Consider the following 17,133-nt stretch of genomic DNA (forward strand, 5'->3'; position numbering starts at 1 on the left):
ACTAGGCATTGCTCCTACCAGCCAGTTTCCTACTCCACACTGATGAGGGGCAATACCCCGAAACAGCTGTCTGTGGATGGATACCATGTTTTGACATAGGTGGTTTCCTTCATTGGAGACTGCCCTTCCCGTGGTTGTTCCTTCCCGGGGAAAGACCTGGCTGGTCATTGCTTGCGTTGAGAAACATGTGTTGGTGTCTCCGCGGCTTCTGTTTTGCATGTTCTTCATTGACCCAACTGTAATTATTTATGGAAGGTAGCAGGTGGCTAGATTTATGGAGGATGCGTCACCCTGATTCAAGGGAGTATACCTGCCACTCATCCACTAAGGGATCTCTATCGCACTTAGATTATTTATTCGGATCCAGCGGTCTGGCGATGTGGGTAGACAACATAGAACATGGCAGTAGGGGGATCTCAGACCATAGTCCGGTCATTCTTAAAATTAAATATGGGCAACCAAATAATAGGATGTTCTGGAAGCTGAATCCTTTTTGGTTAAAGTTAATGGCGACTCCAGATAGAACGATCGATCAGTTGCATTGCTTCATCTCTTCATCTCCCACCCAGAGCCTCAAGATATCAATTTATTTTGTGATGCCCTTAAGGCATATCTGAAGGGTTTCTTATCTTCCATGATTTCTTATATTAAAAGGGTAACCTCAAGGGAGGATGATGAGATGGAGCGGCGATTGAAAGATTCAGAGGCTACATATATATCTATCCAAATTAGCGGTAACAGGACTGAGTGGTTGGCTGCTGAGAGGTTATATGCTCAGCATAAGGACACTAAGTCCAAGCATAAACTATTCTTTACTCGCCAGGCGTATTTTGAGCTGGGAAACCAGGCAAATTTTTAGCCTATTTGGTGCGCCAACATAACACATCAAATACAATACTACAGATTCATAAGCCGAATGATTCATTGGTATCTTCAACCGAAGAAATACTTGGCTGTTTTTATGATTACTACAGGTCATTATATGAATCTAAAAGTGACTGTGACAGCTTGGGGTGTTTAGACTATCTGTCAGATGTGATATTCCCTACATTAGATCCTGAACAACGGGCCCTTATTAACGCTGAATTTACTGCGGAGGAGATAGAAAATGCCATAACAGACATGGCCTCCGGGAAGGCCCCAAGGCCGGATGGATTCCCTATTGAATTGTACAGGAAATATAGGGATATATTAACGCCACTTTTGGTTAAAGTTTTTCGGGGAATTTGGACAGGGAAATCTATACTTGAATCCTTTTACGAAGCTAATATCATAGTGCTTAATATGGAGGGGAAGGACCCTTTGGAATGTGGATCTTACCACCCTATCTCGTTAGTAAATGTGGACTATGAAATTTTTACTAAGATTCTAGCTACCAGACTGAATTCGATTATATTGAGCCTTATACATACTGATCAAACAGGTTTTTTGCCTGGTAAGAGCACTTCCATTAACATCAGACGGGTCCAGTCAATAGCCCAATATAGCTCTCTAATGCCAGACAACAAGTGGGCACTGGCATCGCTAGATGCTGCCAAAGCTTTTGACTCTCTTGAGTGGCCTTTCCTCTCCGTGTGCTTACAAAGATATGGCTTTGGGGATAAATTTATAAAATGGATCAAAATACTATATATGAAGCTCAAAGCCCGTATTATAGTGGACAACTCCGTGTCTGAGTCTTTTCCATTGCATAGGGGGACTCGTCAAGGGTGCCCCCTCTCCCCGGCCCTATTTGCCCTTGCGGTTGAGGCATTGGCAATATGTATTAGATCTTCCCCTGGTATTAAAGGTATAAATATAGCGGGTCGGGTAGATACCATTGGTCTATATGCTGATGATATGGTAATATTCATGAATGAAGCGGAGGAGACTCTACCACAAGTAATTGCCATTATAGATAGATTCAGTAAATACTCAGGTCTATATATAAATTGGGAGAAGTCCGCTCTGCTACCCCTTTCTCACGCTCCAATGCCCCAGTTAGAAGCTCTCTCCTCGCTGCCTATTGTATCTAGTTTTAAATATTTGGGTATATATATATCTCAAAATAGTACACTTGACTCACAACTCAATATTCACCCACTGCTGGAACTAGTTAAAATGAAATTCACAACTTGGAGCAAACTCCCGCTGTCTGTGGCCGGACGTATAAACCTAATTAAAATATTACTCCCCAAGCTCAGCTATTCCCTTCAGCATAGTGCTGTAATAGTACCCAAATCCTTCTTTATAAATCTCAATTCCCAGATCATATCTTTCATCTGGGGGAAAACTAGGCCCAAACTTAAATTGACTACCCTGCAGAGACCAAGGAAGGGTGGTGGGGTGGCGTTACCAGATTTTTTCTTATACTATTTGGCTGGGCAAGTTAAAGCTTTAAATAAATGGATGCCGGGTAGTTGCCTTCCCAATTCTGAAAGTCACCTACTCCATGCTGCGCGAACTGACTGCCCACTAGGTTTCCTTGAGTTGGAGAGGACTAATGTCCCTCGTCTACTACCCTTGCTCCAACTGGCGCGATTAGTATGGAGACAGATTAAGAAAGCGATTGGGTTTAAAGATTTTATAGCTGAAATGCCCCTATGGAATAATGACTATTTCCCAGAACTACTGAACCACCCATCCACTGTTTTTTGGATGCAACATAATGTTTCCTCGATGGGAGACTTGTATGACCAGGGGACCTTGGTGTCTTTTGAGCAATTACAGGTTGCACATGATATTCCGAGATCCCAGTTTTTTCGTTATTTGCAGCTGACATCGGCTCTTCAATCACACATGAGATGTGGTGGTGTGGACCGTACTATTTCATCTCTGCCTCTGATAGGAATCCTTAATTCGCAGGGTCCCCAGGGTCTCATCTCCTCTTTATACACGTACATGCTGTCGGTGGGAGCGGAATCTGCTATATGCTCTATTAAAAGGAAATGGGACAGACTTATCCCTGATGCTCGGGGAGAGGAGTGGGAGGAGATCCTGAAATCTCCGATCGGAGTATCACCATCTATTAATAATAGAATGATACAGCTGTATATAATTAATCAATCATACTTAACTCCGACACGACTTTTCAGGATGGGTCGACTTCAATCATCAGAATGTCTGCGATGTCATTCACCAGATGCGGATTTTGTTCATATGATTTGGCAATGTCCCATTATTTTACAGTACTGCAAAGAGGTGACTCTGCTTTTGTCATCCTTGATGCAGGCCCTGGTTCCTCTTGTACCACTGGCCTGTTTATTTGGGGTATGGGATGAGGAGAATTGGGGTCATTATGATGGGATTTTTCTGCGTGAAACACTATTTATGGCAAGGAAGGTGTTGGCACTACGGTTGATGGGGGGTTCATGTCCCTCCCTTAGAATGTGGATTGACCTGGTGAACTCGATTGTTCCATACGAACGTACGCTTTATCAAAATAGGGGATGCCCGGGCAAGTTTGAGAAGATCTAGGAGAGGTGGAATTCCTCTCACCTTACTTTGCAAAATTGAGTCATCATATGCGAGATAACATGATATAAGATATTAGGCTGCGCAGGTAGTAGGCACCAGTTGATATAGTTATAGTTGTAGTTTAGGAATGTTCTTTATTATCTGAATGAATAATATAACAGCTGGTGAAAGTCAACTGATATACATGCTTCACAATGTATAACCTGCTGTTTTCTGTATATTTGTAAGGGCTATGCGTGTATTTTATTATCATAAGCCAATATGTATGTTATTCTCCTTTTTGTTCAATAAACGAATTAAAAAAAAAAAGATTAGCTACAGCTCCATGGGAACTTAACGTCTTGATTATGTTGCACACCGTGGACAAAGGAACATCAAAATCTCTGCAGATGGTCTTGTAACTTTTAGATTGTAGATATTTTTCAACAATTTTGATTCTCAAGTCCTCACACAGTTCTCTTCTTCGGTTCTCCATGCTTAGCATAACACGCAAAGACACAAAATGCAAAGAATAAGTCAACTTCTCCCCTTTTTATCTGGTTTCAGGTGTGATTTTCATATTGCCCACACTTTTTACTTGTCACACGTAAGTTTAAACGATCATCACAAGCTTGAAATAAAGTTATTTACCCACAATTTTGGAAAGGTATCAGCAATTTCGTCCTGCCCATTTTGGGGGTTTTGTGTGAAATTCTGTCAAATTTGCTGTTTTCTTTCTTTTTTTGTGTTGTTCCAAAACACACAAAATAAATGAACATATGTATAACAAAATATGTGTAATTGCAATAATTTTCTGGAAGAAATACCGTGTTTTACGCATTGCAAAATGGTTTATTCCCCCAAATTTGGGGTTGAAATTGGTGTGCATCTTATAATGCGTATATACTGGTATCATTGCTGCAGGCTGGGATGAGGGGGTGCCCACCGCCGCTGCTGCCCGGGGTGTCCGCTGCCCGGGGTGTCCACCGCTACAGGGGGCTCTACCGACATTTCGTGAAAGGCCATAGCCCCCTGCAGTTCTGTGGTTTCCTCCTGTGCGATGGACTCCGGGAAAATGGCCACCGGGGGGTGGCGCATGCGCAGATGGGGATCTTGGCATCAAAATCTCAGGAGATGAGATTTCAGCGCTGACACCGCGAGCAGCAGCGCTGGGCACCCCAGCAGCACCGCCGGGGACTCCAGCAACACCGGACATCCGCAGTGGCGCACTGCGCATCGGACCCCCCTCATCCCACCCTACGGCATCACCCCACTCCTGCCTCCACCAGCAGTGACTCTGGGACCCTGCTTCACTGCAGCCACCACCCCCGGTAAGCAATAAGACGCATGGATTATGAGAAGCACCACCATTTAAAAAAAAAAAATTCCTATTTTTCTCCTCAAAATTTGGGGTGTGTCTTATAATCTGGAATGTTTTATAATCCGAAAAATACGGTGCTTCATTTTCTGCAACAATTTCAAGAGTGCCAACACTTTCGGCCATGACTGTATGTTTTATACTTGTGTAATGAGAACGGTGGAGATAGGAGGATTAGAGATGATCATAGATGTGACTTCTCCATCTGTCAATGACTTTTCCAATATTTGTTTCAGGGTGAAGATCTGACCCATATTAATACTACAGAGACATATGTGAGGGGTTATGAATGGTGTAAAGAGGAGATTCCTGCATATTACTACCCAGGTGAGTAGTAACCACTAAATGCAGAGATGTAACAGATTCTCAGTCACCTGCTGTGACGGCATTTTGAGTGGTATAGTCCGCCGTATCACAATAGTGTGATCACCATTTTGCCCCCTGGGATTAGAAGACGCTGACCGTTACCTGTGTAGATCTGTAAACTACAAAGCCAAAAGACAACATACGTAGAATGGGCTGACAAGTTAGAAAATCACTTCACGAAAAAGATTATGATGGGCCTGTAAGAGAAAGCGGAGGGTTATGATGCTGTTGACTTCCTAGAACCTTGATACCTTATTGGATGAATCTACCTGCTCTCCCTTCTGTGCTGCTGAAGGTGTCCATATGGTCCCTACAAGACCAGGTCCAGTCTTTCTGGCCAAACTTCACCTATGATTGACAACATTAAATGTGCAGTGAGGCCAAGTGTGAATTTCTGTACAATAACATCAGAGTTTCCCTTTATCCTGACTTTTCAATTTCTTTAAAACCAACTATCTTCAAACCGGATTGTGATAAACTACATGAAAAACATTACACTTGTGCCATGATATATGTCTAAGCTGTGCATGGCTGATGGCTGTAATATACATTTATTCACGCCTGCAGGAGATGTGTTGGCTTGGCTTCGAGCCTTGGTTTAATGGATTCACTCCACATCATAAATTCCATTATATTTTCAATCATAACGAATTCTGAATACTGCACAATCTCTCCTGAAATGGGGAGCACTAATACTTTCTCTACTCTTCTGGTCAGGACTCATAATAGCTCCAGTGGTCCACCATAAATTTATACAACTCCAGTTTAATGTTGGAGTTCTCCCCCAAGACATACGTTATTGTTGGAGATGTCACATATTTTTTTATTCTATGTCTTACTTTACAAGTTATTTCTGTATGATAGTTTAATTGTGGTGGGATCGGCCCGCCTCACTTATGTGACTCTGTATCTCACTGGTAGTCTTTAAAAAAAATATCCATCTGCAGTGTTCTAAAAAGTTATTTTTAATGTCTAATTTTTATTCTTGAAACTCAACTGACAAAAAATATTGGCCCTTATGATAGTTTAGATTGCGAAGAGCCACCAAGCCCCATACTTTAATGACTCCAGAGAAGTTTCACCACTACTTACTTATTTATTTTTTTTTACCATCAAGACTGTTGAGTTTGATCATTTCAGTGTCACGTAGACCCGTCCTGTGTGACACGACCCGCAGGTCGGTAACTAAAACAACAAGACACAGCACGTGTAACAGTCCTGTGTGACACGACCTGCAGGCCAGTAACTAAAGCAACAAGACACGGGGGAAGGGCAAACAGCTACAACGATGGGTCCTGCGATAGGGAACGGGGACGTGGAGACCTCCTGCACTCCCCCGAGTCAGTGTCCCTCACACTCCTAACGTTCCCTAGGCCAGTTCCGCACCGGGCGCCGATCAGGATACCTGTCACCCTAGCACACCCTACACCTATCCCTTGCTAGGGAGCTGGGTGGTGCAGGCACTGGCACCTCCGCTGTACTAGAATCATAGAATCGTAGAGTTGGAAGGGGCCTCCTGGGCCATCTGGTCCAACCCCCTGCTCAAAGCAGGATTCGCTAAATCATCCCAGTCAGATGTCTGTCCAGCCTCTGTTTGAAGACTTCCATTGAAGGAGAACTCACCACTTCTCGTGGCAGCTTGTTCCACTCATTGATCACTCTAACTGTCAAAAAGTTTTTTCTAATATCTAATCTGTGTCTTCTCCCATTCAGTTTCATCCCATTGCTTCTAGTCTTTCCTTGTGCAAATGAGAATAAAGTTGATCCTTCTACAATGTGACAGCCCTTTAGATATTTGTAGACAGCTATTAAGTCTCCTCTCAGTCTTCTCTTTTGCAAACTAAACATTCCCAAATCCTGCAACCTTTCCTCGTAAGACAGGGTTTGCAGACCGGTCACCATTCTGGTCGCTCTTTTCTGAACTTGCTCCAGTTTGTTGATGTCTTTTTTAAAATGTGGTGCCCAAAACTGGACACAATATTCCAGATGAGGTCTGACCAAAGAGGAGTAGAGGGAAATTATGACTTCACGTGATCTAGACTGTATGCTTCTGTTAATACATCCTAGAATTGCATTTGTCTTTTTTGCTGCTGCATCACACTGTTGACTCATATTCAGTCTGTGATCTATTAGTATACCCATGATTTCGCGAATCCTGCTTTGAGCAAGGGGTTGGACCAGATGGCCCAGGAGGTCCCTTCCAACTCTACGATTCTATGATTCTAAGTCTTTTTCACATGTGCTGTTGCTTAACCCTATTCCTCCCATTCTGTATATGCTTTTTTCATTTTTATTGCCCAGATGTAGTACTTTGCATTTTTCCCTGTTAAAAACCATTCTGTTAGTTGCTGCCCACTTCTACAGTTTATTTATATCTTTTTGAATCCTCTCTCTCTCTTCTCTAGTATTAGCTATCCCTCCTAGCTTTATGTCATCAGCAAATTTAATCAGTTTACCCGCAATTCCTTCATCTAAATCATTGATAAAGATGTTGAACAATACAGGGCCCAGGACAGAGCCCTGTGGTACCCCACTTGAGACATTCTTCCAACTGGATGTGCAGCCATTTACGACCACTCTTTGGGTCCGATCACTAAGCCAGTTATGAATCCACCTAACAGTTGCCTTGTCCATTCCATACTTAGTCATTTTTTCAATAAGGATTGTATGAGATACTTTGTCAAATGCTTTGCTGAAGTCAAGATATACTTTATCTACAGCATTTCCTTGATCCACCCAATCAGTGATTCCGTCATAGAAGGAAATTAAGTTAGTCTGACATGACTTATTAGTTACAAACCCATGCTGACTCTGTTTAATCACTTCATTCTTATCCAGGTACTGACATACATGTTGTTTAATAATTTGTTCAAAGATCTTTCCTGGTATAGAAATCAGACTCACCGGCCTATAGTTGCCTGGGTCCACCTTCTTCCCCTTTTTGAAGATAGGAACAACATTTGCTCTTCTCCAGTCTTCTGGGACTTCTCCTGTTCTCCTAGAATTTTCAAAGATTATGGAGAGGGGTTCAAAAATTTCGTCTGCTATCTCCTTCAGTACTCTGGGGTGTAATTCATCTGGACCTGGAGACTTGAATTCATTTAGGTTAGCTAAGTGTTTCCTCACTATCTTTCTGTTTATAGATATCCTGGATTCTTCTATACCCTTAATAGGACAGTGAAGAACAGTTGATGTTACGTTTCCTTTCTGTGAGAAAACAGATGCAAAATAGGAATTTAAAAGTTCGGCCTTCTCAACATCCTTTCTTACCATTTCATCATTTTCATCCTGTAAAAATCCTATAGCATCTTTGACTTTTCTTTTACTTTTGACATATCCCCAAAATCCTTTATTATTGCTTTTGACATCTCTTGCAAGCCTCAATTCATTTTCAGCTTTAGATAATCTGATTTGTGCCCTGCAGTTTCTGCAGACAGCATTATATTCTTCTTTAGATATGCCTCCCTCTTTCCATTTTATAAATATTTTTTTCTTCCTTTTTAGCATGTGCTTAAGTTCTGTGTTCATCCATCCTGGTTTCCTTAAATGCTTCCTATTCTTCCCTCTTTTCGAAATTGTTAACAATTGTGCTTTGAGAATTTCATTTTTCAAGATTTCCCATCCTTCCTGGACATTTTTGTCTTTAAGGATATCCAGCCATTGGATCCCTCCGATTCTCTTTCTGAATCCCTTAAAATCTGCCTTTCTGAAATCTAACCTTGACGTCTGAGTCTTCACAGGTCTTCCTCCTCTAGTTATCCAAAATTCTAAAATAGCATGGTACTAATACACACCAGGGAAAAATACAAACAGGGAAACACCTCTTAGCTTTGCTCTGTTGCTATTGCTCCCAGCAACAGAGTCCACCACCAGAATGCAGCTTTCCCCTGAAGCTCGACACCTGAGTTCAGCTTCCACCAGAAGCTATACACCAGAGCTCCCCTGAGCTGCCAGGAACTCTTCTCTGTAGTTCCTTTCTCCACCAGACTTGGTTGGACAAGAGCAATATCACCAACACCTGCTCATAGACCATGTGACCCTATATAGGAAAAGGGAATGGTCAAATGATCAGGGACAAAAAGCTGCTATAACCCCACTGATCACCGGGGGCAAAAGGCAAAGCAAAGAAAACATCAAGTGCAATGACCCTAACGGCCACCGGGGGCAAAACCAAAACTTAAGGACAAGCTTAAGGAAAAAAAAAAGGTTACATGTGCTTTTCTCTGTCATGATCCAGCATGGATCATGACATTCAGTAGATGTGTTATTGTCTATGCTCAGTCAGTAATTAGTGCCCAAATTCCTCTGATTTAACCACTTCCTGCAGCCAGTTTTGGGTTCCTAATCAGGGCCCATTTTTCAAATGTGACGTCTTTCACTTTATGTGGTGACAACTTTGGAATTCTTCACAAAGGATACGGAAACAAGTGTACCTTACAAATTATTTTCCAACTTCTCTTGAATTGGACAATACCCTGTATATGGTTGTACACTACAGAGCACATGGCAAGATTAAGAATATAACGATTGCTATTTAGCTATTTAACCCCTTCCTGACATCTGACGTACTATCCCGTCCATGGGACCTGGGCCCCTATGCCCATGGACGGGATAGTACGTCTACCGCGATCAGCGGCGCCCACGTGGTGAGCGCCGCTGATCGCGGCCAGGTGTCAGCTGATTATCACAGCTAACACCTGGCACAATGTGTCCGCCCCCGACACGTTAACCCCTTGCACACCGCGATCAAACATGATCGCGGTGTACCGGGGGTTAAAGGGAAGCATCGGCAGGGAGGGGAATCCCTCCGTGCTTCCCTGAGCCCCCCACGGCAGCGCAATGTGCAGCGCTGCTGCGGGGGGCTCCTTTCCTGCAGGCCCCCGAATCCAAGATGGCGACGGGGGCCTGCAGGAAGCTGGCTTCCTCAGTGCCTGCAAAGCGCAGGCATGAGGAAGCCTTCTGCACTGCCTGTGACAGATCGCTGATCTGTCACAGTGATTAAAAATAATTTTTAAAAAATCGCCAAATAAATTAGAAAAAAAAAAAAAATATTCCCCCAATAAATCCATTTTTTGGAAATAAAAAAAACAAAAAACAATAAAAGTACACATATTAGGTATCGCCGCGTCCGTAACGACCCGCCCTATAAAACAGTCCCATTAGTTAACCCCTTTAGCGAACCCCTTAAAAAATAAAAATAAAAAACGACGCAAAAAATAATGATTTATTATCATACCGCCAAACAAAAAGTGTAATAACGCGCGATCAAAAAGCTGCATATAAATATCCATGGTACCGCTGAAAAAGTCATCTTGTCCCGCAAAAAAGGAGCCGCCACACAGCATCATCAGCGAAAAAATTAAAAAGTTATAGCTCGGAGAATAAAGCGATGCAAAAATAATTATTTTTTATATAAAATAGTTTTCATTGCATAAAACCGACAAAACATAAAAAAAGACCTAAATGAGGTATCGCTGTAACTGTACTGACCTGAAGAATAAAACCGCTTTATCAATTTTACCGCACGCGGAACGGTGTAAACGCACCCCCCCAAAAGAAATTCATGAAACGATGGTTTTTGTTCATTCTGCGTCCCAAAAATCGGAATAAAAAGCGATCAAAAAATGTCACGTGCCCGAAAATGGTACCAATAAAAACGTCAACTCGTCCCGCAAAAAATAAGACCTCACATGACTCGGTGTGTCAAAATACAGAAAAATTATAGCTCTCAATATGTGGTGATCCAAAAACTATTTTTACAATAAAAAGCGTCTTTTAGCGTGCGACAGCTGCCAAATATAAAAACCGCCATTAATAGTAAATCAAACCCCCCGTTATCACCCCCTTAGTTAGGGAAAAGTAATAAAATAAAAAAATGTATTTATTTCCATTTTTCCATTAGGGTTAGGGCTAGGGTTAGGGTTAGGGTTAGGGCTGTGATTAGGGTTAGGAGTGTGTTGTGGTTCGGGTTGGAGTTAGAATTGGGGGTTTCCACTGTTTGGGCACATCAGGGGCTCTCCAAATGCAACATGGCGTCTGATCTCAATTCCAGCCAATTCTGAGTTGAAGTCAAATGGTGCTCCTTCCCTTCCAAGCTCTGCCATGCGCCCAAACAGTGTTTTACCCCCACATGTAGGGTATCAGCCTACTCAGGACAAATTGCAAAACAATTTTTGGGGTCCAATTTCTCCTGTTACCCTTAGGAAAATAAAAAATTGGGGGCAAAAATATAATTTTGTGGAAAAAAATGATTTTTTTATTTTCACGTCCGAGTGTTATAAACTTCTGTGAAGCACTTGGGGGTTCAAAGTGCTCACCACACATCTAGATAAGTTCCGTGGGGGGTCTAGTGTCCAAAATGGGGTCACTTGTGGGGAGTTTCAATAGTTTAGGTACATCAGGGGCTCTCCAAATGCACATGACACCCGCAGACCATTCCATCAAAGTCTGCATTCCAAAACGTCACTACTTCCCTTCCGAGCCCCGACGTGTGCCCATACAGTAGTTTTCTCCCACATATGGGGTATCAGCATACTCAGGACAAATTGGACAACAACTTTTGGGGTCCAATTTCTCCTGGTACCCTTGGAAAAATAAAAAAATGGTGACTAAAAGATCATGTTTGTGGAAAAAATACGAATTTTTTATTTTCACGCCCAGGCGTTATAAACTTCTGTGAGGCACTGGGGGGTTTAAAGTGCTCACCACACATCTAGATAAGTTCCTTGGGGGGTCTAGTTTACAAAATGGTGTCATTTGTGGGGGGGTTACACTGTTTAGGTACATCAGGGGTTTTCCAATCGCGACATGGTGTCCGATCTCAATTCCAGCCAAAAACGTCAAATGGCGCTGCTTCCCTTCCGAGCTCTGCCATGCGCCCAAATAGTGGTTTAAGTGGCTTCAAATGTGATGTGGTCCTAAAAATAAAATGGTGTTGTAAAAATGAGAAATCGCTGGTCAACTTTTAACCCTCATAACTTCCTAACAAAAAAAAATTTTGGTTCCAAAATTGTACTGATGTAAAGTAAACATGTGGGAAATGTTAGTTATCAAGTTTTTTGTGTGCCGTATCTCTGTGATTTAAGGGCATAAAAATTCAAAGTTGGAAAATTGCGAAATTTTCAAAATTTTCGCCAAATTTCCGTTTTTCTCACAAATAAACGCAAGTTATTTGAATGAAATTTTACCACTAACATGAAGTACAATATGTCACGAGAAAAAAATGTCAAAATCACCGGGATCCATGGAAGCGTTCCAGAGTTATGACCTCATAAAGGAACAGTGGTCAGAATTGTAAAAATTGGCCCGGTCATGAACGTGGAAACCACCCTTGGGGGTGAAGGGGTTAAATTACGATCTTGCTGGAACAGTTTGCAGACACAATGTATAGGGGCAATGTTCAGGGTCAGCTGGCACCTTACAGTATGGCCACCATGAAGAGACTTCTTCGTTTTCCAGATCCTAGGTACTATCTTGCTCATCACCCTTTACATGGATCTGGATTTACACAAAGACCCCTAGGCTTGGGCCATGGTGTTACCTGCTGTTCAGTGGTGTAAGATGGGATGAAGAATAATTAGGTAGTAGAGTCAGAACCAGGATGGCAGAAAAAATATGAAATCAGAACACACGAGTAGTCAGTAAACAGGACGGGGTTACAACAGGAAGCAAATGCACCAGCCGGAAACAGAGCACAGAAGACTGAACCAGAGGAGAACAAGGCTGTATCTGGCAGCTTCCTGAAATATGCTTCGCAATTTGGTAGGATGTGGTGCTTTCCAATTGGCTGAAGCAGGGAGCAGATTAATCTAGCTGGACAGCACGCACACACACATTCTGCCAGACTGGATGGTACTACAGGTTTCAGGAACCCTAATCTTAGTGGCTTCAGCTTTTGGTTACGACATTTCCTCGATTACCAGCGCCGCCTGCAAAATCAATAAGGTTGCTCCTGGTGATAGAATTCAGACGTCTCAGGAGCTGATCTCAGAGTAGATGGGACACATCATTTGCAGAAGCCCCAATATAGCAAAATGTCAGAAAACCAGAGCACTAGAAATCCCCATAAAGTGACTGGATTTGGGAAATTACAACCCTCTGTGAATTAATCTATAGGAGGAGTGACTATTTTGACTACACAGACACTTTGCATGCAGTGGAAGTTGGAGAGTAGAAACTGCATATTAGCTAATTTTATTACCCAACACATAGTACCCAGATTGTGCTCCAGGAGTCACACACATACTGAAAACTATGTGGGTTCTTCACACTAGTAATATCAAATGCATGGATGCTAAATATGGTTTGGTCACACTGCAAGACTCAGGAGTGAGGGGGAGCTTTGACTTTGATAGAGTGAATTGTGCTACATTGGTTAATGGAAGCCATGTTGCCTTTCAAGATCCTTTGAGACACTAATAATGTGGAAACCTCTGTTTTTCCATTGACAGATGATGGACCTAAGTTGTAATTTATTTTTTGTCAAATGAGTAGAAGCTTTAGTGGTATTATTTTTTCCTACATAACATTATTTGGTGGCTTTTTATTTCTTATTTGGAAGGCAGAATGAGGAAACACCATGTTCTACTGGTTCATCTAATTAGATTTTCTATTAGACTGTCAATAATTCAATATTTTTATATAATTTGCCATTTATACAGACAGTTTAAGTAGTAAATATTCCAAAATCTAAAATTCAATGATATTTTATTAAAAAATAACTGGTTTTATTCTTGGCAGATGACTGTACCAGGAGATCAGAGGGACACCTGACGTCTTCAATTTTTAAATCGGATGATCTTGAGATCCCACAGAATACAAATGAAGTGAAAGCCATTACTCCAGATATACCATCATCCCTTCACAGCAGAGATCTGTCATCCGATCCTTTGAAACAGGTCCTGTCTTCTGATTCATTACCGACTACTAAGGAAATTCAAAGTCATAAAATAAGCATTAAAAAACTAACTGCTCCAAAAGCAAAGAAGCCATATTCATGTTCAGAAAATGGAACTAGTTTTCCCCTTGAAAAGTCTTTTCTTAAGCATCAAAAAATTCACATAGCAGAGAATAGATTTTGTTGTTCCGAGTGTGGGAATTGTTTTAACCAGAAATCAGATCTTGTTAGGCATGAGAGAATTCACACAGGGGAGAAGCCGTTTTCATGTTCCGAATGTGGGAAACGTTTTAACCAGAAATCAGATGTTGTTTTGCACCAAAGAACCCATACAGGGGAAAAGCCATTTTCATGTTTAGAATGTGGGAAATGTTTTACACAGAAATCATATTTGGTTAAGCATCATAGAACCCATACAGGGGAGAAGCCTTTTTCATGTTCAGAATGTGGGAAGTGTTTTAGCCGTAAATCAGATATTGTTATTCACCAGAGAACCCACACAGGGGAGAAGCCTTTTTCATGTTCAGAATGTGGGAAATGTTTTACACAGAAATCATATTCGGTTAAGCATCAGAGAACCCATACAGGGGAGAAGCCTTTTTCATGTTCAGAATGTGGGAAATGTTTTAGATGGAAAGCGCATCTTGATAGGCACCAGAGAATCCACACAGGGGAGAAGCCTTTTTCATGTTCAGAATGTGGGAAATGCTTTAATCGTGAATCGTCTCTTGTTGGGCACCAGAGAATTCACACAGGGGAGAAGCCTTTTTCATGTTCAGAATGTGGGAAATATTTTAGCCATAGACCAGATTTTGTTAAACACCAGAGAATTCACACAGGAGAGAAGCCTTTTTCATGCTCAGAATGTGGGAAATGTTTTACCCAGAAATCAGATTTGGTGAAGCACCAGAGAACCCACACAGGGGAGAAGCCATTTTCATGTTTAGAATGTGGGAAATGTTTTACACATAATTCATCTCTTAATAAGCATCAGAGAAGTCATACAGAAGAGAACCCTTTTTCATGTTCAGAAAGTGGAAAATGTTTTAACCGGAAAGTGCATCTTGATAGTCCCCAAAGAACCCACACAGGGGAGAAGCCTTTTTTATGTTCAGAATGTGGGAAATGTTTTAACCAGAAATCAAATTTTATCAGACATCAGAGAATTCACACAGGTGAGAAGGCTTTTTCATGTTCAGATTGTGGGAAATGTTTTAACCAGAAATCAAATTTTATCAGACATCAGAGAATTCACACAGGGGAGAAGCATTTTTCATGTTCAGATTGTGGGAAATATTTTAACCAGAAATCAGATGCTCTTATACACCAAAGATTTCATACAGGGGAGAAACATTTTTTCATGTCCAGAATGTTGGAAATGTTTTAACCAAAAATTATGTTTCCTTAAAGGGGTTGTCCATTACCAGGGCAACCCTTTGTCGTTCCTCAAGTTTGGCCTTGTTAAAATAAAAACACTTATACTCCCTTTACTTGCTAGTGCCATTCCATCTGTGTCGGCACTCGGGTTCCCTGTACTCATGTGAGGTTGTTACATTGCATGAACCCTGCTTGCAATCACTGTCTCCGCTTTTAGACATATTGAACATCAACAGGAAGCCAGGTCTGTGGCTGCTCTCTGACTTCCTCTTATTGTTCAGTTTGTCTGAAGGTGGGGACAGTGACGCCAGTGCTGATTGGGTGCAGAGCTCAAATAATGTACCACATCACATAGGCTCCGGAAATGCAAATGCAGACATTAATGGAACAACATCGGCATGGGAGGTTTATTTAAGTGGTGTTATTTTTACAGGACCAAACATGAGGAATGATAAGGGGGTTGTCCAATCCCTTTAAATCTTTGCCAACATGAGCCTTATATAGTGACAGCGACATTGAGGAGCATCGCAGAGAAAGTGAGCGCCCTGTCTGCTCCCATTAGCACAATGCCATGCGATCGCATTGTGCCGATGGTCTCAATGGTGACCCTGGGCCGCAAGATGGCCACAATTTCCTTAAGGGAAGGTAGCCTATGAGTGCCTGCTAAGAGCAGGAGCTGACACTCCTCCTCCTCCCTGCCTGTCAGACCCTACTCTGATTCCCTGCACTGTAGAAGCATTGCAAAATATCAGGTCACTGATCTGTCAGTGTAAGGATGATGGACCATAGTGGAACAATGTAAGAAAGTAAAAAAAAATCAAAAATGTTATTAAAAATTGTATAAACATTTTTTAAAAATACCCAAATAAAGAACAAAAAAATATTAAACCAATAAATGCATTTATGTAAAAAAACAGTACAGATATTTGGTATTGTCGTGTCAGAATGACCAAACCTATAAAACTGTTATACTAGTTAACCTCTTCAGTGAACACCATAAAAACGAGGCAAAAACTATGCTTTATCATCTTACCTGCGAACAGAAAGTGCAATAGAATGCTGTATTGATGAATGGAAATAAAAATGGTACCGCTGAAAACATAATCTTGTCCCGCAAAAAACAAGCCGCTCAGAATATAGTGATGCAAAACATAAAAAATGATATAAATGTGGTATTTCTATAAGCATACTGACCCCAAGAATAAAGTTGTCTAATCACAAGGAATGGCATAAAAAATAATTAAAACCAATGTTAGGCATTTGGTTCCTGCCTCTGCACAGGAGGAATCCCGAGCCTTGCCTTCTGCGGTCTCCCATTTAGTCATGACCGCAGAAGAGACTGCCCAGCAAAGACGTTCCCACCGTCTTGGTCAGGCCAGTGCTGTCGGTTCAGTTGCTTCTGCCATCTCAGGGTCAGCTATAGCAGCCTGCACTGGTCAGTAGCAAGCAGCTCCCGGGACTAAGTCCTTCTTTTGGGCTACTGAGCATGCCCGCTGGTCATACTCTCATTGGAGGCCGGGGGTCACATGCTAAGGTCCTGTTGCAGCTCAGATTGGACCATCTGGAAGGTCCAGGGAGGCTGCGCCTATAAAAGGATCGCACGACCATGCGCTAGTATAGCCTTTTGTTGGTAGTTGTGTATATGATGATGGATGCATGAGACTGGTGACTGACTCATTAT

General features: G+C 41.9%; 1 protein-coding gene across 1 annotated transcript in view; it reads left to right on the forward strand.

Moving 5' to 3' along the window:
* Nucleotides 1-16,556, forward strand: part of LOC141051039 (uncharacterized) — a 33,363-nt gene extending 16,807 nt beyond the window's left edge. The window contains 3 exon segments of the mRNA XM_073547844.1: nt 5,050-5,140; nt 13,919-15,429; nt 15,431-16,556. Coding sequence (XP_073403945.1) covers nt 5,050-5,140; nt 13,919-15,429; nt 15,431-15,619 — 1,791 coding nt within the window. The 3' untranslated portion in view covers nt 15,620-16,556.
* The last annotated feature ends 577 nt before the right edge of the window (nt 16,557-17,133 follow it).

Source organism: Dendrobates tinctorius, unplaced genomic scaffold (genome assembly GCF_039654945.1).
Source record: "Dendrobates tinctorius isolate UK_male_01 unplaced genomic scaffold, ASM3965494v1 ptg000155l, whole genome shotgun sequence".
Classification (NCBI taxonomy): Eukaryota; Metazoa; Chordata; class Amphibia; order Anura; family Dendrobatidae; genus Dendrobates; species Dendrobates tinctorius.